This window comes from Rhopalosiphum padi, chromosome 3, assembly GCF_020882245.1.
Source record: "Rhopalosiphum padi isolate XX-2018 chromosome 3, ASM2088224v1, whole genome shotgun sequence".
In the NCBI taxonomy this organism is placed as follows: Eukaryota; Metazoa; Arthropoda; class Insecta; order Hemiptera; family Aphididae; genus Rhopalosiphum; species Rhopalosiphum padi.
The window spans coordinates 26,737,462-26,761,442 of record NC_083599.1 but is presented as its reverse complement, the minus strand read 5'-3'; the positions used below and the strand labels follow the sequence as shown (position 1 = coordinate 26,761,442).

The 23,981-nt window shown below is 26.2% G+C and overlaps 1 protein-coding gene across 2 annotated transcripts in view; it reads right to left on the bottom strand.

Moving 5' to 3' along the window:
• LOC132926499 (calmodulin-binding transcription activator 1) overlaps window positions 1-23,981 on the bottom strand; it is a 116,470-nt gene that overhangs the window by 46,424 nt on the left and 46,065 nt on the right. For both annotated transcript variants that reach the window (XM_060990863.1, XM_060990864.1), the window contains exon 4: window positions 3,457-3,524. In XM_060990863.1, coding sequence (XP_060846846.1) covers window positions 3,457-3,524 — 68 coding nt within the window. The remainder of the gene's footprint in view (window positions 1-3,456; window positions 3,525-23,981) is intronic.

Here is a 23,981-nt window from a genome sequence, read left to right as displayed (position 1 = left end):
AAGATTGGAGACCCCTGATACCTAGCTATATATATATATATAAGAACGCGTTGCATTCGATAGTATAGTGACTGCGAGTGTCCAAATCTGATCCGTTTGAACTCAGCGCCATATATTATACGCGTGTTTTCTATATACGGTTACCGCCGCGCCGTCGAGTCTGCGGTGCAGTTGTGTATAGAGCATGCTCACGTTCTTATTCTTCTCCGATAAGTTTTTAGAAATCTTGAAGCTTTTAACGTATATTATTATAATTTTTACACACAATATTATCATTCAAATACACTGTTTTCGACAAAAATTAATTCAACCCACTCTATAACTAATAGTAGAATATTAATTATTTAATTAATACTTCAATAGCAATATAAATTTATGAATATAAAATATATTTAGTAACATAAGTTGTACATCAGACGGTCTCCACTCAAAACCGTTTTTCGTTTACGATTATAATTCAAATTTAACATGTTATACGTACATTATAATGACTTATTCTTTAATGTCAAGATACACTCGAAATCTACTGTACCAGCATTTATCTACTTTTTTCTTTTCTTTTTTATTATTAGTTTGAAAAAACAATTATAATATATATTGTGATAGATAATTGGGTAATATCCATTGGTATAATCAATAATTACATTTTATTGTTATACCAATTTTTTTTTATTGAATTTTTGTGACTTTATTTAAACTAATAACTAAAGAATAGGATGGTAACGGTTTTATCAAATTTATTTAGTCTATATAGTTAGGCACACATTTTAATAATGACTTAAATAAAAATTTTATAATTGGTTATTATATTTTTTTTTATTATTATTAACTTATTTTAATTAATTTAAAACTTATTTTGTTTCTTTATATATAACCTTTGGCTATAATTTAAAATTAAACATGGTACTAATCAATAAGTTACTTATATTGAATCGTCATATGGTAAAAAATTAATTTTCAGACTAAAAACATCATAAAAATGTATTTTTTTATTTTATTTAAATACTCATATAGTTGAAAATAAAATAAAGTTGACTTCTTAGATCTTTTTTTGCTGACTGTAAATACCGAGTTAAAACTTCAATGAACTCACTAAAACGCACGGACAATCACTGCATTCACAACAAGGTAAAAAAGTGTTCCACTATAAATAATTTCACTATAAAAAAAATATTGACTACTGGGAAAGGAACAATCAATTTTTTTTTACTTTAGTAAAACAATATACTGATATGTACCTGTATTGTATAATATAAAATATCTTTGAAAGTAGATCAATAATATAAATGTTTGATTAAAATTTTTTTTAAATATGTAAGGATAAATTTCATCGAAAATGTAATATTTTTATATATGAACATTAAAAGAGTAATAATAAAGCGTCATTTCCATGGCCAACAAATTATTTTATATTGATATTAATCGTTGAGTATAATTTGACGTTTTTTTTTAGACATAGTTTTCTTGTGAAAAGTGATATATCTCATGTATTCGTTTTGTTTTTGAAAAAGAGACCATTCGGGTTATAATATTTTATTTATATACTGATCTGTATCTAATTTCATTGTTTAATTTAAATTATTGAATAATTATTCGAATATAAATTAATGGCAGCGACAAATTTCAAAACAAAATAATTAATCGCAATTTGATTTGTTTGAACAATTAATCGATCACTAATTTATTTGAATTGGTCAGTATAACCTATACATTGTATTCTAATAATCCCATCGATCAGTTAGCTAAATAGTAAATACATAGGTAACAGTCAACAACTATCGAATAACTAATTAGTCGATTGTTGATAGTCATTAATCATTAGTCAACAGTACCAGCACTAGTCACTAATAGTAATGCGTTACTTAGTTATTGATTTACACGAGTATAAATGGTTATTTTAACACATCAAATTACTTTTTAAAATGTAAGTTTAAACACACAATTAATTATGTGTGTTGTATGATTATAAAGTGTAACTCTATAAGATCAGAAATATGAATAACCAAATAGACTAATTGTTGTGACCTAAGTAATTTGATATATAATGAGTTAGTTGTTAAAAAAATGCAAAAATTCAAACTTTTCGACGTGACTTTAGAATGTTATTTGATTTGAAAAGCTGCTGAAACATTTAACTTAAATTCAGAAGAGAGCTTTAGTAAAAGTTTTAAAAAGTACTCGTGCTGGACGGATGTAAATTGCAAGCGCGCACACGTACATGTACATATATAAACACACACTCTTACACTGTCATCCACAAAGGACAGTCCCGGGAAAGTGATTTATGTACACCACATATAATAAAATATTTTCAGTTGGCGGAATAATGGCAAAAGCGCATCCTGAAAAATATTTTATTATTATTGTAATTTTTTTGTAGCCAGATTCGTAAAATATCCTTAGGGTTCTAGATTACACACGGTTTCTCTTGTATAGAAACCTATAACGCGATTTTTTTTTTTACAAACAGCCATATGTATCCTGTTTAAAAAAATAAAAAAAACAAAAATAATAATTTACTTAATCAAATATATGGAAAAATGACACGTCAAAATTTAACAAAATATCCTGTCATTTTATCCATCACAATTCGTTTTTTTAAATCGATAAGTTAACACAAAACAAAAATAAAAATGTTTACAACAATAAAAATAGTATTGTCCATAACACATCACGGGAGAACGTATAATATAAAATATAAGTATAACGATAGGTTGCCAAGTATTTTATTATCATACAATATATTATCCAGTTTAAACTAAAAAAAAATATTACGCAATTCGTAAATATTTTATATTTATTTAAAATTTGGTTAACAGAACTTCAGTAATTATAAGTTTTTAGTCGATTAAAACATATTAAACGAACCATTAATCTCAAATATAAAATAACATGATATGAAAAGGTTTGAAATGCATTCATATATATAGATATTGGTACATTGTTCTGTTACATTTTACTGTGACAATAAAAAAAATATAAAAATATTAGAAGCCTTACTAACACTATCGATCTAAACTAAGTACTTACGTCTTTTAATTGTATAATAGTCTATAAATAGAGTAGGTATTTTACGTGAAGTTGTTTGAATACCTACTAAAAAAATGTTGTTATTTTGATACAAATAATACAATAATAACGAGCAGGACGTAGGTAGATATTATCGTAAAGTTTATGATGTAGACAATGTACTCAAAATAATTTTTACCACTATTTTTTTTTTATTTACTGCTTACATAAGTTATTTAACCGACTCACAGTTGTGTACCACAGCTATAGAAACGTTTTGATCATTATGCTCAAAGTTGATAAAAATAAAATTATTTTAATTCAAATAAACGGTGATTTACCATTATTATTATAATAACGATATTTTATATAAAAAAAAATACTGAACAGTTTTGAAAATTATGCTATTTTTGTATGCCGCAAATAACAATTATATAGAATTCTTACCTTATTTTTACTTCTTTTGACTGCCATTCACTGTGTCTTTCAAAATTGATTAATATTGCCGCTATTTCCTAAAAATATAATAATATATTATTATACATTTTAATTTATATACGTACAAATGTTACTCATTTTATATTGAGTAAATTAAATTTATTCATTCATATGCAAATGTTCTATTATTTATGCAATTAAAATACATTTTATAAAATTTAATTAATAAAAAATAAAAAGAGAAACCGAAATAATTCTGACCTACGTTAATTAATTATTATAAACTTTTCTGATTTATGTTTTGTGTATAATAATAGTTCTAAAATATAAAGATAAATATTAAGTTTTTGTTTAAAAGTCTATTTTTTTTAAATATTATTTATATATAAAAACACTGAATATTTAATTTTGGTTTACAACTTATCATAATTAAAATCAAGTCCTTTCTGCTTTAATGGAACAGGCTTTTATTTAATTTTTATAAGCTATCCTAAAGTCGCACTCTCAAATGATATATTATGTTTCATAATAATAAAATTATTGAATCAATTTTCAAAACACACATACTTTAATTTTCTTTTGTTAGATTCTATCCTATTCTTATAATATAATTGATTTTGTTTTTATAAAATATTTAAAATAGTATTAACAGCAATGTATATTCTGAAAAACAACATTTTTCAACTTACAGTGAGTGTTTGTATTGAAGTACACTTCAAAAAAAAAATCGTTCAACGTCAACCTTTTAGGAAGTTTATTTTTATTGGGTTTATAGTTTTTTTTTTCATTATTATTTTTTTTTTATTATTCAGTCCATGTAAATATAAATATAAATTTGTTTTATTTTACGAATGATTAAACACCTTAGAAATTTTATTTAAATGATTGATATAAAATATTATTGTATATAAATTGATTTTTAACATTACAATATTTCTATTAATACTTCAAAATTAATTTTAAAACAAAATGTTTGATTGAATTGATTGAGTTCCATGATTCCTCATAAATTAATAATATTGATGAATAATTGTTTTACCGCCAGAACACGTTTATCAGAATTTTTTCATCAATATTAATCAGTTAAATTGACTTTTTTATAGTGGTTTAATTAGAAGTTTAACAATTGAGTATTTTTTTTTAAACTTACAATATTTATTATAATTGATTTTTATTATTCATATTTATTTAATTCTATAAAATGTTTCAAGCCACAAGCCACAGTTAAGAAATTAAAATATGGTACCTTTAAACTAAAATAATAACTAAAGGTGAATTGTATAAGAAAAAATAGCTCAAATAAATGCGTAGTAGCTTCCGGTCAATTCCTTTTTTCGAATCTAATTAATACTTTAAGGAAAAAAATGTTTTAAATACTTTTCTTTTAAAATTAATAGTACTAAGAGAAGTTTTCCATTGAATGCCGTAACTTATTGTTGACTCATAAATACATAATAGGTGCGCTCGGTTTTTACTATATTATTAAACTTTTTAGATTGAAAAACGCTTTAAAATGTTGTTGAGTACAAAGAAAAAAAAATATAATTTCTATAATTTCTAATACATTTTATAATATTTTGATATAACTGGAAATTTTTGCTATGATATTGCATAGTTATTGTTTTTTTTTTTTAATCCAACCAGTTGTTTTTTAACTTTTTAATTTTCCAATTTTTTAATTATATTATAACTATTTATGCTATTGGTACGAATCAATCAAGCACTGCCAGAATTTAAGTAGGAACTCTTATTGTTATATCGATTAAACAATTTTCGATTATATCTATAATAAGTATAATATTATGTGAAGGTGAAGAATAGTATCGTATCTATTATTATTATCATTATTTAATTATTTAATTTTTATTTTTGAGAAATTGTGTGTATAAAATGTTGATGTGTATATGTACGAGTAAAGTATAAAATAAAATTAGTTAAAAAATATAGTATTTAGTATGTACTACACTTAAACGTATTGCTTATAAGATATTAAGGTTTCTCGTGGATATATAAAAGTAAATTTAAAATAAAATATTTATCGAGCATTTTAACAGTTTGTTTTTGTTTGACAAACTCATGAGTTTTGAAAACACAACATAGTGTTCGTCATAGTTTAAAATGATAAGTATTAAGTAAGTAGTAATGAATGATATGAATGATAAAGTTATTAGTTTTAAAGTTAAATTAAGTGTTAACTTAGAAAAAAATCCAAAATTATATTGATATTGTGTATTTGTATCCAAAACAGTTTACACTATATGGCAAATAAATTTCCCATTCGGTTATTTCCATAAAACCCGATATCTTATAAAAACACGGTATATATATTATACATCTATGTTGTTTAATATAATATGTTGCACAGGTCTACACTCATATATTTTGGATACGATTACGTATTACCCACTTTAGTCTGTAGTACATGAAAATCCGTCTTATATATTATTACAGAGATTAAGAATGACATCAAGATGGTCAATGTAAACATTTATCAACCTCGTTTTATGTATTAAATTACTAATTGGAGATAGGTATTTAGTTTTGAATAAAACAATAGGAATGATATTATTTATACGAATTTTAATGAATTTATGAAGTCATTATAATAATATGTTGCATTACTATATGTAATCATATGCATTGACGGTGGTGGTTGTGTTGTATTTTTTTTTTAAAGACTCAGAAATCAGATGGATTTTATAACTATAAATTGTAATATTATACTTAGTATAAAATGTATATTGATATTTAAAGTAATTTATTCAGCTGTCATTTAAATGTACATTACATTAGGTGTATGGTATATTATATTCTACTGTCACGGTTAAAAGGTTAAGTCACAAATGTAATGCAGGATATTTATTATTAAAAAGAACCATTTAAATCTTTTGACATTTTGTACTTTAATATATATATTTCGTTTTTATTAAGGCAGGTATACGATGATTATATCAACGTATTTATTGATATTACCGGTTCGTACCTAATGTATTTATATTATTATGAAATGAAAAAGATCGCAATTTAATTCGTAAATTCTTTACTACTACGCAACATGTAGTACATATTAAATTGAACTTGAATAATACAATAAACTGATTCGTAGAAAATGAAGTTGGTAAAACGGACACTACGCACTAAAGTTGTTGTACGAGTATAATGATTGTCGACGGATCTCCACATCCCGTAATAAATAAAACATGATATTTTATTAATACGCAGAAATTATACGTAAAGATAAACATTTGCGAACATTTAGGTAATTACATCTGAAATTGTGTAAATCGTTGATGCGCACATTTTTTGAAAAAGTCATTTTAAAAATTGTTATTATAAAAATTGATAGATCGTTTGCGCACAAATGCAGGGTCATGACACATTTTAAAAATTATACCTTTAACAATATTGATAGATCGTTTTAGTACACAAACGTAGAAAAATGTAACAAACCGTTTGCGCGTATGAAAAATAATATTTCAAACCATCATCAGTATGCGGAAGAATTTAGAGAGCACACGCTGATGAAAAAAAAAAAAAAGTACTTAGCCGGCCACCCGCCGGCCTAACCACCTATTTTTTTGTATTTACAATTTTTTTCCATCTGCGCTCAACATGCTATTCACATAGCAATTTAAATTAAATCTTAACTATTTTATAATAGCATTGTCATCATAAAAGTATTATATGATGCTATTTATTATAATATGAATCCTCACTTAATACAAGTACATACAAATTAATGCTTAACATACATTAAATTTTTTTTTTATTTATAAAACAAGTAAATAATACTTAAGAGGGTGAAGCGGTCCATAACAGTCGCAAATACAAATTACAAGTATTGCAGCGGACCTACGTCGCTCTTTCCCATCCTCTCCTATCAACCGCCACTGTGGGACACAAACAGCGTGACTTGTTCGGCTCTCACATCCCACCTGTTCTCGAAAGAGGTGGGAGCGTAGACACGGCCGACGTACGCGTACGCAGTACGTACGACCAGCGGCAAAGGCCAGCCTTATGACCAGCCTCGATGACGTCCTATAACTTATCAGAACCGTGACGACGACTACCGACCACCATTAGTCATCACGAGTGACGGCGCGTGATTAAAATATTAGTGTTTCAATCTAAGAAAATCAAGCTTATATTATACACTCAATTTTTCATTTTGTGTCTGTGTTTTATCCTCACTTCTCCCACAACATCGATTTTGGTGGACAATGACAAACAACGATCGAAGTTATCCGCGTCAAGAACGCATCTCACGAAAAATATAACATAAGTTATATATACGTTAGAAGAACCGTAATAACTATTGACATACGTATAATCGATTTCAAAGAAAAGCTTACGGTCTCTCAAAATGTTAAGCAAATTACTAAGTAGTTATCTACAATAATTATCTAATACAAATTAATAATTATTAGTTACTACCAATAACCTATATATATATATATATATATATAAAATAGTTAAATTATTCATTGTTATCACTTAGATTTTTTCAGTTTTACTTTAAAAACGATACGGAAATTAAAATTATATTGATACTTTATACATTATATTTATACTCGTAGGTTGTAATTAAAATTAATTACTTTTATTTCTGTTTGTTTAATAACGCTGTAACTCAATAAGTTTGTTTGGAAATAAACAAAAATTAATATCATTGATTTAATTAAAAAGTAGTTTTGCCTAAACATTATTACAGCTTTTCTGAAATAAAAATAAATATTAGGATGCATTTTTCACAAAGTGTTTGTTTATTATAAATAAATATTTAAAATATTTGGAAACAAAAATTTGGGCCCAGGTAATGATTATTAAAAAAAAAAAAAACAATAATAATAAATAATAATGAATTTATTCTCACTAATTTTGGTGTTTTTCTTCATGTTAATTTCAAACTTTTAGAAGTATAATCATTGATTATTAACTAGGTACCAACTTATACATTTATTTAAAATTATTGACGTTCTTAATATTGCCTTACCTTGACTAACCAAAGTTAATCTTATTTATTAAAATATTAACACCGCTTACTTTTAAAATATAACTGATATGGCAAAATAATTATTGTTAGATAATTTATGTAATTATGTGATATTCTAACACAATTTTTATTTTAAGAGATTGTATAGGTATTATATACATTTTATATATATTATGTGAAACGTTATTATATAATAATATTATTGCGGCCGACAACAGTATAATTGGATAAGGTGAGAATTATATTATTGGTCGAAAGACAAAAGCTTTTAGAATGTACAATGTTTTATTCAATAGTTCTGAATTGATTCCAAAATGTCAAAATAGGTTACTCGATTGTGTTTTTAGGGTTTATCCGAATCGGTTCCCTGTTCAAATTAATATTTAAATAGCTTATAGATTTTTAAAAACAATTTGTAAACGTTTTAAATTTTTGTAACAATATCTAAATGAAATATTAGTGTTTGATTTTATTAAAACTTAAATAATATTCAATTATGATGTTATAAATTATACCTTAGTATTTTTCTACCTACTTAAGATGAATAGTAAATATAAATTATGTTTTTCGTTTGTATTTTGTATCTCACATATTTTACAGTCGTGTTCTTGTGTTATTTTTTACTTAAGCTTGTGCATTAAAATAAACGGGATAAACATTTCGAATGGTTAACCTATTTGAACTTTGTCGCATAAGATGACGGGGAACAATGTGCATGTAAAATTATATAATAGGTAGTTAAGGACATAAATACGCGAATGTATCAGTTTTAGTTTTGGTATATCTAACGATAAGTATAATACGAACGAGTATTAAATATTATAAAAAAATAATAATTAACAAATAACTAAATATTATAAATTAACAGATATGTAAAAATCATAATTGATCGGTTTTAGTAGTTGGTATAAACTGTCTGAAACTGTTCAACTGGTCCAAACGTATTATGCAGAATTATTAAATTGTGCACAGAAGTATTATAACCGTTTAAAAAAAGCGGACATATGGTTGACAGCCATTTCTCTTTATGTTTATGCCTCCCACTCGCTGCTCAAATATTTGAACTATTTATTAAGATTGTATAGAATTTAAAATATATTCTTATGAATTAACTTCAATTATGTTATTATCATATGAATTATCCATAAGATATTATTTGTAGTTAACCCAATAATGGGCGGTTCAGCTGGTCCAATAATATAATGAAGACGTAATTTTTTAATTTTAATTTTAAGTGAATCAAAACGGATTTAAAAACAAATACCTAAACAGATACGACGTGTCATCGATCGTTTCGTTTATATATATTTTATACAATATACCCATTATTAGGTTAATCCGATATTTTAACTTTTGATCGATTGAGTTACGCGGCGGAGGAGTTCCGATAAAACCACGCGAGAGTGATGATCTGCGATAACTTAAATTGCGAATTATTCGGCTGGCGCGCCAGATTGCAGTACAAATTCAGGTTCGATTGACGTATCGTATATTATATACACTCGAAGGGACGGGTCACGGTGGTAGAGGTAAACTTAAATTTATCGTACACGAACATTCGTGTATATGTACACATAATATAATATATACAGAGTGTTGAATTTAATTTGCAATGCTTAAATTCTCATAGTATAGGTACGTTTTCGTGATATCGATTTTTGATTTTAGTACAATAAAAATCTATAGTAATGTATTAAGTTACGATATTATACATATATTAAATCACCTTATTTTTACTAATCGTGTCGATTCGGAATTACAGAACTGAAATGAGACGTTGCCATATTTTATCAAAACGAGCGACAAATCGTATATGATGATGTTATAACAGTCTACGAAAGTAAGCCAGGTTTTCGAGTTAATCGGAAAATTAATTAACTATAGGTAGTTTAGTTAAAAAATTCGAAAATATATAAACAATTTGGCTTACCAACACGGACTTTTTAACTAGTTTTAACCAAATTTAGTTATTATATTGCCTATACTATATAATATAATATAATATACCTATAACATTTCTCATTCTTTTGGCCGATCGTAAAATCGGCGTAGAAGGTTAAACAGATCACTCTGTACATAACCTATGTAATCCTGTACACACACGCACACACACATATAAATATATGTATAATATACCTACAATACGTATATAATATGATTGTTGCGAGGGTTCGATTTCACAGGCGCGAACCGAGTTACGCCGTGCCGTTGCGGTACACCATGACTCCGCGGCTGAACGTCACTGTCGATATAAGCCGAAATGCGTTTCAGCAAAGTCCCACGAGAGTTGGCGAGCCGGATAAATTGAAAAAATAAAATATACAAACGTTGTGCGTTGATACAAATTCCAAACGGATTCGAAATATTATGTGTACCTTCAGTAAACCGCCGACGATGCCCAGACGATTTAGGTAGATCCGTTTCGATTTGTGGGATTATATTTTAATGTTCTGAATTATAATCGTATTATCGTTACTTACGTTAATGTAAATATATACCGCGATTAGAGATTTCTTAAATTATCGCAACGGAACACGTCGTAGAAGTATAAAAACCCTGGAAATCGATATAAAACCATCGCAATATATTATGTATACGCTGTTGCTATTACCGGTGGTTTTTAATAATATAATATTATTATATTATTTACGTCGTACGCGATTATTGATTTAGAACTTAATGAAAATATGGTTTAGGGATTTTGTTTAAGCAATTAAACTCATAACTCAACTCCAAAGCAATAACTCACGGCCGAGTGCCGTCGTCATCGTTGGATGGTTCTACCCACACGCCAACAAGTCATTGAAATATACGTGTGGGTATTCTCAGAGATTAATTATACATTATGCATATTTAATCTATGGTATCCTATGCTTGTTTTATTACACGTTTATGGATCGCATAGTTTTCTAAATACAGTAGAACCTCGATTAACCGTCAGTCTCGGGACCAGAGCTTTGACGGATAATCGAAAAGACGGTTAAGAGAGCAACAACATTTTTTTTTAAACATACACACATATTATTTATTATTATTTTTTAATAATTATGATATACTTAAAATATTTGCACACAAAGAGACAAAAAAAAACGCGAACGAACACATGTGTAATATATAACTAACTGACTTTTCAAAAACAAAATGTGATCACTATCGCAATTATAACTGTTTTTACCTCGTCCATAAAATATATATATATATATATATATATATATAGGTACCTATCGCGTATCTAGTAGATATCGCATTATCAGAACATTAGTGTTGCAACTCAAAAAACCATGTTTTGAGAAAAACGAGTTTTTGATTTGATAGCATTGTAAAACAGTTGTAAGACATTATATTTTCCACGTATCATCATCAAATTTTGGATTCAAATTGTCTTAACGTTTATGTATATATTTATAATATCAAGTTTAAAAAAATTATTTATCCTCGTATAGAACTTAACTTATTTTTGAGTTAATACAGTAATGTTATAGATATTTTACAAAAAATTTCCTAGTTACTACTATAATAACTTAAATTTTTAATCTGAAATGTTTCCATTCTTAATGAAATTAATAACTTTAAAATTGAATTTATTATATAGGCACTTAATACTTGATATTCTAAGAAGTAAAAAGGGTATGAACCTAAACTAAAAAAAAAAAACAAATTCAATTCACAGTTCAGTAGTGTATTATTTCGAAAAAATACACTACTGCACTACAATTATCTAATTAAATTTATATCGTAATACGGAATACTGAAATAGTGTATTACTTTGAGATACCACACTATTCCATTTCTAGCCACCAATTATTTTCCTAAATGCATTACCGTTTTTTTTTATTTAAGTTGTTTTAAATTGTAGTTACATGTGCATCGTAAAGAACGACATTTTTACCATTAGAAAACATGTATAACTAAAAATCGACAATTTTTGAGTTACTACACTATAATGTTCTGATAATGCGATATTGCCGGAAAGTTTCGAATTATATATATTGTTATTTACTGCAACGCGTAAGTAGTCCGTGCAAGTGTGGCCTGGCGGTTAATCGCGGGACGGATAATCGAGGTTCCACTGTAATATATAAAAAATTCCTAATGAAATCGAATAATGCTGATTATACTATGCGGGTGTTTAGAGAAAAATATTACAAGCCGAAAAATACATACTGCTTTACTTCTTTATGGGGTATATATTCTCAAAGTCAAACTACATTTTGCTCAAAACTAATATATAGGAAAACTTGTGGCGGTATACCTAATAGCAAACAATTTATTCAAATACTATAATAATTATAAATTGTACAAAATGAAATGATTGCGTTTGTTTTTCAAAGTCATATGACATAATATTATGGAATACGACGGATATTCCGGTTATTAAATATGTTTAATATTCCTTCAGATTAAATAATATTTTATCATTATATATTTTGGTACGCATGTCAGTATTTCATGCGCATGAAATGAGATGTTTTAAGTATTATAATATACATTATACACGTATATAGGTACGATATTAACCTATATTATTATTTTCCAGTGTAAATTGTGTGTATGCAATTTTTTTTTTTTTTTTTAATCTTCCACCCGTGTATTGTTTAATGTAATTATTAACTGTTACATAAGGAAAATTAACATGGTCATAAATTATACAGACCACTGTCTGAGCCCAGTGTAAAAGTAATAAAATACACTAGCCGCGAGCTGTGCGGCCGGTGGGATTGTTGGGAGGGGAGTGGTCGAGGTGTGGAGGGATTATGTGCCGTAAAAAGCGGAATATAATATGTATATATAAACACAATATTAAAGGGTGGAAAGTCGGAATGCACACCTACCCCTGCTGTTGCTCCGGGACAAATTTGTCTAACAACCAAACATATTTTTACCGGGAGCGCGCAATTTATTACCGTTTTAAGTTCGATACGGCGCGGTGTTTTGATTAAAAAAAAAAAAAAACACATACACACATTACACGTTTATATATTTAATACACAAACGTGTATACTTAATAAAACAATTTAAAAAAAAACCCATCTGCTGACAAATATTAGTACGGGAAAAGTGTGCGCGTGTGTGTGCGGGGGGGAGGATATCGAAATATATGAGTGCTCTGGCCGTACACTTATCTGCAGAGGCTTAGTATATTGTTTTGTAATTGGATTCCGTGGATTATTGGCATCCCTATTACACACGTGATCGTATTGTTATTGGAATAAGAATTAAAAATAAAATTGCAATTGATATTTAGATAGTCATATTATACAGAAGTACTTGCACTACAAATGTAATAAGTTGCCAAAATAAGATGAAAATATGATAGGACAAAATGAAAAAATAATAATTTATAAAAAAACATTTAAAACAGTCTATAAAGTTAATCAAATAATAATAATAATAAAACACATAGAAATCAATGTAAATAGGTACTTATTATTACATACGATTAAAGTCGAATTTAGAAAGAGACATTCTGTCAACCCAATATCACTAAATAATAAGGGTATTTTATATTATACCCATTATATTTATATTATTATTTCCATTATTAATTTATTTTTCTCTTAGTATTACACTATTACAATAATAGATTGAACTTTTTTTGCAAACACTATTATTATTAATTGTATCAAATATAATCAGTGCCGGGTTAACAAATATGTCATTTGAGGTCAAATTTTTAATTTTTGTCCCTTACAACCCTTGTACCCATCATACAAACAATATTAATTATATTAAAATTAATACTGTTAAAATTGTTTAAGAAATATTTATTTTTGAACATACTCGTATCGTAATTCTTTAATTTATAGAATTGAATACTAAACATATACATTTAAATACAAGGTGATTATTCAAATTTGATTGGAAATATGAGTTTCAACAATTTTTCAATTCATCAGATTCGAGTTACTAGAAATTTTAAAATAATTGCACATTTTTATAAATCCATTTCCACAAATCTAAATGTTCGTTGGCGATTTTAAATTAATCTTTTGTTTTTCTGAAATACAGAATACTTTATTACTTTAAAATAAGTATTTAAATTCTGTAAAATCAAAAACTTAAAATATAATTTTTTCGATAGGTTTATCCTATAGGATAAGGTTAAATGCTATAAAATATATGGTATTTTTAATTACTCACTAAACACTGACTCTGTGGTAGGCACTATAATATTATATTAAACTACTAGTATTACTATTATTATTTATTATGCATATTCTTCAATAGGTAGTTAATAATTTTTGCTGAAAATAAATTATAATAAATTTGAAAACTTTTGTTTCCGTAGTCAAAAAATTAACAGCCCTAAAAAATTTCCACTGAGGGCAGCTGTCCCTTTTCCCCACTCTCACATTAATTCAACACTGAATATAATATTATTTATATTGAATTTAAAGTCAATACAAATGCACCGGATAATAGTAAGAACTAGGTCGTCGACGTTATTTTTTCGTTTAAGTAAAATATTTTATGTTTCTTTGAGAAAAATAGTTTTTAATTATGAGTTATGAGCCACTCATTATTTTTTAGAATTTACAAGTCTTAGCTAAAAATATTGAATATTTAATGAATTTTTAACTAAAACGTAATATGAAAATATTCATGATTTTAATCAAGTTTATGAAAATATCTATTTTAAAACGCTTATATATATATATATATAAAAATGTGGCAATAAATTATTTAATATTTTAAAACTGTTTTAAGAACGACTTGTTTGAAACCTTGAGTTACATATTCAAGATTTTTTACTCACGTAAATATCAACTAGTTTAAATTTTCTAGAAGAAACAATACTCAAAGTTTAAAATTGAAACATTTTTTTCGACTATAAAAAATGTTTATATAGACGCACAAAAAAATGAAAATAAAAAACACACATAGTTGTATAGTCAGTATATTCAACGCTCTTCTCAGAAATTTTATTTCACTTGTAATAAGTAATTTTTTTATTGTTTTAAAAACTATTTTATTTTAAACATCATGCGCAGTAGACTCGGGCACATATGCACGCTCGTGTGAAATATTAAAGAAGAGAGATACCGCAAAATGAAGAAGTTTGAACTTAACCGTTTATGGTATTATTTCGTTCTTTTATAGCAATAAAACAACCGAATTTTTAGTTTTGTAATTTGCACAGTTCTACCGTTAATATTTTTTTAGAAATAAAGGTATTACATGTTTGTTAGATTTAAAATTTAAACGATGCTTATTAATTGATATCTTATAATATACTATAATATCTAATGGTCGTTTAGATGTTGCGTTATACTTATAATGTATGATAATTTATGATAAAAATAATTGGTAAAATTCAATGTCGTTGAAACTGTCACTTTTTTGCATCGATAAATTAATTTGATGTTATAAGTAAATTAAAAACCACGCAAGTGGGCATTCAGATGTAAACATTTTTTTGTATACATTTTCATGTTACTATTATGATTTATGAATAATTATTTACTAACATTAAATTTTTAATGTTTCTTTAAAAATAAATTATTCAATCACACAAATTTTTAATTAGGCATTTTCGTGCAGACTTTTTCACCATTTAATTATGACTGCATAGCATATACTTAATTTATATTTTTTATTTTAATATGAATAAGTATATAAATAAGTTTGAATTCACGTTTAGTTGCCATTAAATAGAATTTAATTTTTTTCACCTTAAAGTTTATGATTTGAAAATAAAACAAGAACACTGTTTTAAAAACGAATAGGCACCTATATAAGAAAAAAAGAAAGTTTTATTTTGGCTAGAAATTATTACCTATTTAAGTAAAATATTTTCAAAAACATTAATACTTATATAAAATAAAACAATATATTATTTATTATTATTATAAATTATTTTAATATTTAAAATATAAGTTTTGTTCGATAAAAGAATCATCTCTAGTACTTAATTCTATGTTAAAAATTTAAAACTTTGATCAGTAATCGCGGTTTTAATGAAATTGTTTTATTCTCTGCAGTATTTGAAATGTCATCTTCGGATTACAACTTTTTTTTCAGATTTTGATAAAAACATTATGTTTATACGTACCAATATTATGCATTTATAAAAATATTAACGTAGTTTTATTGTTTTAAGTAGTTCCTATATTCACGAAAGTACGAAACTATATAGTTAATATAGTTAATGATGTTAGTATCATATTATCACATGGAAATTGCATCGAAAGCTGTATAACACCCTCACTTGAACTACCTATTTACGTTTTATCAAATTTCCACGATGTTCCATGTTTTTCTCTAGTTTATTGTTTGACCTACTTGTATTATTATCATTGAAATTTGTTTCTTGAAATTTTAGTACTTTTGATGAAATATCTATTGTTAGAGTGCACTTTATTATTCTTTTAATATCCTATGAACATTTTAACAAAATTCAGTTCTCTGTACAACGATGAATAATTAATTTATGTCAGTATCACTAAGAATAGTGTAATGTGATTATATAGTTTGTAAGTTTTATAATTTTTTTAAATTTTGAATTTGATTTTTAATAATGCTATATCTTGAGTCTTTATTATTTTTTTTATTTGTGAATTACTCCAGTGTTAGTTATGAAATTTTATATCAACTATAAATATTATATTTTTTTAACCACTCTTGTTATCAAATTTTAAATTGTATAATTTATACATCATATTGTGAAAAAAATTATTAAAAGACACTTTTTATTGTAATATTTTTTTCCCTGAGGGTAGTTTCTTATACTAAATTGATTCGAAAGTAAATTTTAATTTTTTGTTTTAACCCGAAAATCATTAATTATAGGGACTTACAGTATTTTCAACATATTAATTTTTTAAATAATATGCAAATACGTACTTAAATGAAGATTTTTTCATGCGTGTTACTAATTATTAGTTATTATTAGTAATCAGTATTTTTTTTTAAGTAGTTGATACATAGTAAGATAATACAAAACGTTTTCGTTGGTTTTGGTTCACAATATTGAAACTTTATTAGTTTTTGTATTTTGATCCATTTAATAAATAAGAAATCAAATTTGGGTCGTTCGAAAAAAAAAATAAAAATAATTAAAAAAAAAAAATGCTACTATTGAATTGTTCAAAAAAGCAACGCTGGGACAGCTGTGTAAAGTTGATCAGTTGAAAATATCATCTATACATCAAATCAGTAAATGAAACATATTATTTATCCATACGCATTACGCGAATTGTTAGCATTAGACAATCATATTTTAATTCGGATGTATTTTGTACGGGCAAAGTGCACATTAGTACAAAGTACACAAAGTGCACGGGGTAGTTAGTATAAAATAAATTTTAAAATATCTATAAAAACAGAGTCACATCGTCTCCATTTACAATCGGTTTTCGAAGGCATATAATATATTATACTATATGTAATGGTTTATTATTAAATTAAAATAAAACACGTCATCCATTACGATGACCGATTTAATGAAGAGGTACTTTTTTGTGCAGCAGAGTGGAGTGGTTACTACTTTTCTACATTTTTTTTTAATGTTATTTATATTTATAATAGTTTTTAAACGATGCAAATTATAATTATTTTTTTTTATAGTGTATGCATTTATCTAGTGTTTATTTATTATTAAACTTTAAGTTAATCTAATCGAATATTGTCTAATGGCACTAACAGTTATATTTTTATTTTTATTTATAAAATTTTTTTATTCTCAAGTTTTCATGATTAATATTTAGATTAAATTATTTTTAAAAAAAAAGGAAATTAAAAAAATAAATAAGTTATCGTTCTAAAGCTATCGAATATATCTAAAACATAAAAAAAATATTATTATTTTATTATTATTGCCTTTGAAACATTTCAAAATAACAAAGTATCGAAAAAAATTCATGAATCGTTTCAAATATATAATTTTAAGTCTACGGTTATGAGGACGAAAGAATACAAACGAACCTGACGTATACATTTTTAGTATTTCATGTTCTAAACAATTAAAAAAGTCGTTATATAGGTTATAGCCTTATAGGTACAAGGTGATTATTTTAAAGGTAAACACTCATTTTCTAGAATGGTATATAATATACGTGGAATATAGATTTTTTTTATCGAGGTCGAAATTCGATTAAAAAAAAATAGAAGATAAGTTTTAAACCAATAAAAACGTTAATTTGTACTAAACTCTGACCCTTCGGCGAAAAATGCCGAGGTCAAAATAAACACGTAATAGGTACCTATTTATAATTACTAACAATAATGCCACGAAAGCACGATGTTTACCGGAGGTCTGCCAGACGAGTTTTAGACCATAGACCGGTGATTAATTCGTGCAAGACAAATGGATATAGTCGGCTGTCATAATAGCCTTTCGGTTTTTGTGACGCACCGCGGCTAGTGCTCTGAAAGGGTTTTTTCTTTCCACCGCGACGACACAGTGGTGAAGGGGACACTTTATGACCGTTTCACACCCAATAAAATAAGTGGCGAACCGCCTCGAGTGGTGTTCTTTTCTTGTACATACCAGACAACTTCACGTGTAACTTCTGGATAGTAAAATGCACCTGGACGAACATATTATTGGCGTACGGCAGGTTTATAATCGGTACGGCGGCGGGAGAGTGTTGAATTATTGTCACCGCTAAAATGGACGATATTTTGAGAGAAAATTTTTCATTTACTATACCTATATAATATATATATATATATATATAAGTATATGACTATAGACACTAGTTAATATTTATAAACCTAATATAATATAAACATGATGTTATGATAAAAATCGTATAGGTACAACACAATATTATAAATGATTTGTTTTTCAATTTATTATTTTTACAATATTATACAACTGTTGTGGCTGAGCCTTCTTGTATTGTGTATATTATAATATTATATTATAATCGGTTTTTGAATAAATTATCATTTCGGATATGTGTGGATTTTATGTTTACCCGTGAAATATTGGATATTATGAAAAAAATAATGTTTATTGAATTTAAACATAAAAATAATAAAAACATTTGATAGTCTGCTCATACGTAATAGTAATAGTAATAATAGTAATAATAATAATAATAATAATAATAATAATAATAACGGTCTCTTTAGGATACGGAACTATATTACGAGTTTGCAGACGTCTGGAGCTCGTTTTAGTTATTTAAATGAGATTCATAACTCATCTATCATTGCCGCCGACGATATTTTCAACCCTTGTCATTTATTATGGAACGTTTCTCTTAACGTCTTGTCGTACACACACGAACGCCAAATCGATGAATCACCCTTAAACTTTATTATTTCACATCGGACTGGTATACATATACATATATGTGCATTTAAATATAATACGTATATATTATATGTGTATACGTTACCAATACACAATCGTTAGTAACGCATGATTTGTTTGTCTTTTAGATCTCTCTAAATGTAATATCATGACAGACGAATGTGTATTGTAATGCGAACGCACGCGGAGAGTGTATGTATAGGTGCATACAGGTACAATATATTATAAAACCGTGATTCGTGAACACGACTTTGAAACTCAATGACATATTACTAAAAGCTATAAATTGTTTTTTTTTTTCTACGACGTTCAAGTAATTGTTTGTTATCTTAAATGGGTACCTGTATTGTTATTAAACATTGTTCAAAACCCAATGGTCAATAAGTAGGTATATTGATTGTTTACAATATATAGAGCACGGGGAGCTGTATACATACAACATACCATTGGTTTTCAGTAATACTATAAAAAAACTCTGTGCGATTTGGTGTCACGTTATGTAATAGTAGTAATAGTATAATAACACGGTTATTACAATATTAATAACTGTAGAAAACAAAATATGATATTGTCAAAATCGTCAAAAACATCTAACGATATTATATTAGAAGGCGACCAACAATGATGTTAATCATCATCGTGTTAATCATCACTAACACCGTGTTTGGATTAAATTATGAAATTTATCGTCATATTTTTTTCATACTATACGCATGCTTAAATAAACGAGTCTTCGTCTTGAGTTACACGCCTACATTATGTTATTATGATGTAACCGTAGCAATATGTCAAACGTTTATTATACTCGTTCCGACTGATTGGGAAATTATTGTCACTTGTTGATTGATAAAAACACTTAAACACCGCCAATATGTGTTTAAAGAAAAATGGTAAAACTGTCAAAAAACCAGCCCTGCAGATGATATTGTACGCGCGTACAACTTATCCGTCAACGTAAAAATGATCAATATTGTGTTCAATAACGTTTTTAATATTTAGTTATCAATCATGATACGTTTCGCGTGTGAATGATAGACGATAACCGATTGATACATCGTTATGAATATTATAGAGACCTCCGGCCGTATATACGACGTAATACGCTGTTATAGTATCGTATTAATACATCGTAAGTGATGATGTTCGGTATAATGCGTGTGTATAATATAATATATCATATTATCGTGTGTTTCGATAATAAAACATTTAATATGTAGAAAGTTAGATAAAATGAAAAACGAACATAAATATAATTTATTATAATAAGGTGTAGGTATTATATAGGTTATACGTATGTATGATAATAATTAAAAGGCCGAGCATTAAAGAGTTATAAAATTAATTTTTTTTCCAACTTTTAACTGAACTTTTGGCTTTCGGTTGTTATTATTTTTTTTTTTTTATATGGTTTAAATATTGAATTAATTTTTCATTTGAATAAGTTAATATTAATTTATTTTGTTGTTAATTTTATTTTATTTTTTACATTCCGATTTCGTTTTAATGTAAATAAATATTTTTGTTAAGTTTGAAGTGAATTATTATTTTTATTTTTAAAATAAATATGAAGTATACGTAAAAATACCGTATAAATTCTATTTAATTTAAGTTGGTAGAAAAATAAAGTAGGCTAAAAAAATAAGCTTTTTTAAATTAAAATATAAAAAGTTTAAAAAAAGTGTGCATTACATTTTAAATTTATGAAATTAACTTTTAACTTTTTCTTATTAATACAGATTGATTTAACTCGGCTTAATTAAAACAAAATAAAAATATTGCTTCGCTGTGCAACCAGCTTTGTCTAATTATTATATTACAACATTCCCGGGCGCAGGAACATATTCAATCAAATTTATTGATGATAATATTAAACTCAAACTTCGAACGGTTTAATTATGTACGAATCGCAGCAATTCGATCAATCTTACTGGGACAAATATAATTAGTATAATAGCCAATTAATTACGGCGGTTTTTCTTTTTTTCTTTTACAATTCAATACCTTCCCAATAAAAACTATATTAACACTTAGATATGAAGTTTTGCAAGCCAAAACCAAAACAACAACAACTACAACAACAACAACAACAACAACGTGGGCGGAAGCGGCGGATAACTGCGAAAACTCAGACACGGTTTTTATATTATAACAAGGATTCGCGAAACGACGGCCACCGACAATGCGAGAAAGTTTAGGGACCAGCTGTCACACACTTTGCTGTTTCCCTTTATACAATATACGCGTAGGTACCTATATAATATCTAGTCGGAGCATATATTTCATCGCGTCGACTCGAGATCCGCCCAGCCAACTGCACTCGGCAGTGGCGATGGTACAGTGATAAATTATTATTATCATCATCGTCATTATCATCGTTATTGACTGACTAGACTTTAATGATAATATTATATATCATATAATATAATATAATACATTATTATAATATCAACCTAATGGTGGAACAATTCACGACCGATCGACGAACAAGTTTACAACTGAACTTGATTTATGGCCAATAAGGCAATAAACATAGGTACATATTATACATTTATATTCCTATTTATAAATTATTATTCATAACACTGAAAATGATGATTGTGTATACGCGGTGCCATAGTTATTGGGGGGAGAGACCTCAACCACTCAAAGAAAAAACTTTAACTTTAAAAGTTTAAACAAACCCCTAATTATATTATGTACAGATCATTATTTTGAATAATACAATTATTTTAAAAATTACTAATAATATTTATGTTATAATATTACAACAGTCGTTATTTATTCGCTAAATATTTAATATGGTTCCGTGAACGAAAACACCGGCACCCCATATTCAATGATGATTAAGTTTTTTCTAGTAAACAAATTATAAGTTATAAAAACTTGTTTTCGTATGCCTATACATTATTTACATATGCATATTTTATCATGTATTAATTAATAGCTTCAAACAAATTTAAAAAAAAATACATCTCCTGCCCCAATTTTAAATGACCTGAAATTATAATATTTTATAAGTATATGTACCATAATATAGGTTAGACATATATGCAATAATTAATATTATATAGCAGTAACGTATAAAAACAGCTATTAGGTTTGTAAATTAAAATTTCTCAGCAAAATGTTGTATAAAAGCTATAAATTATAAAATTAACGTTCAGTTTTAACAATTTCAATCCAACTATAAGAAAATACGAATCACTTAATTTTGTTTGATTCAATTAATTAAGAATAATGTTAAATTTTTATTTGGTATAACTTTATAAGAGCGATCCGTTATAATATTATGTTTAGTCCCATGAAAATATTTATTTTATTATTTTATCAATATTTTAATATAATTTGTGATATGATTTAATATATATATATATGGTATATTTTGAAAACTTGTGAATTATTATTACACTTTTTGTTCCGTTATAAATTATAATAATGTATACTGTATATATACTATATAATTTAATATTTTTTTTTTTTAATATAAATTGAATTAAATAACTGCAGATATTTAATATCCACAATTAAAATAAATATAAGCATTTGGAAAAAAATAAAATATTTTCACCGGTTATTAAAATGTTACGTTAGTAGATATTTTTAAAAACACTTTAATAAAATTATCGACAGGTTAAAATTACAGCGTTCAAAACATCGACAGGCATATAAAATGTTGACAGGTTTAGAGTAGAAACATTTAAATTGTACAAGAATGAAATGCCGAAGCATATTAAATAATAGTTTATATTATTATAAATAAATATGTATAATATATAAATATACATGGTATAAATTTCATAAAAATACAAGTAAATCGGTCTGTTGTATAGTAGTTTTCGAGTGTATGTAACTCATGACTGTAATAATGTACGAGTTAGATTTTAATTAAATGATAAAACATCATACACCAAAAACTATTACGCGCGAAGAAGGTGTGGCTTTATTCCTAAGGATACTTTATAAGAAATTTATTTAATATCAGTGTTAGTACAGTATGTTGAACTATAACTTGAGCCAAAAATGTTATGATATGTATAATAATTATCATAGTAAATTATGGTATATTATTGATATTAAAAATGTGTTTGTGGTACAAAAATCATACAAGTAGTCTGAATATTTGTAAAATATCGTAATATTATAGAAAATTATAATTTAAATAATAGATACCTAGATGTTTTCAATTTCTACGGATTTTTTAAACCAAAAGTAAATAGTATTAAATTTATTATTTGTTTTTTAAGTACTTAACTACAGTAAAATCCAATGCACATACCC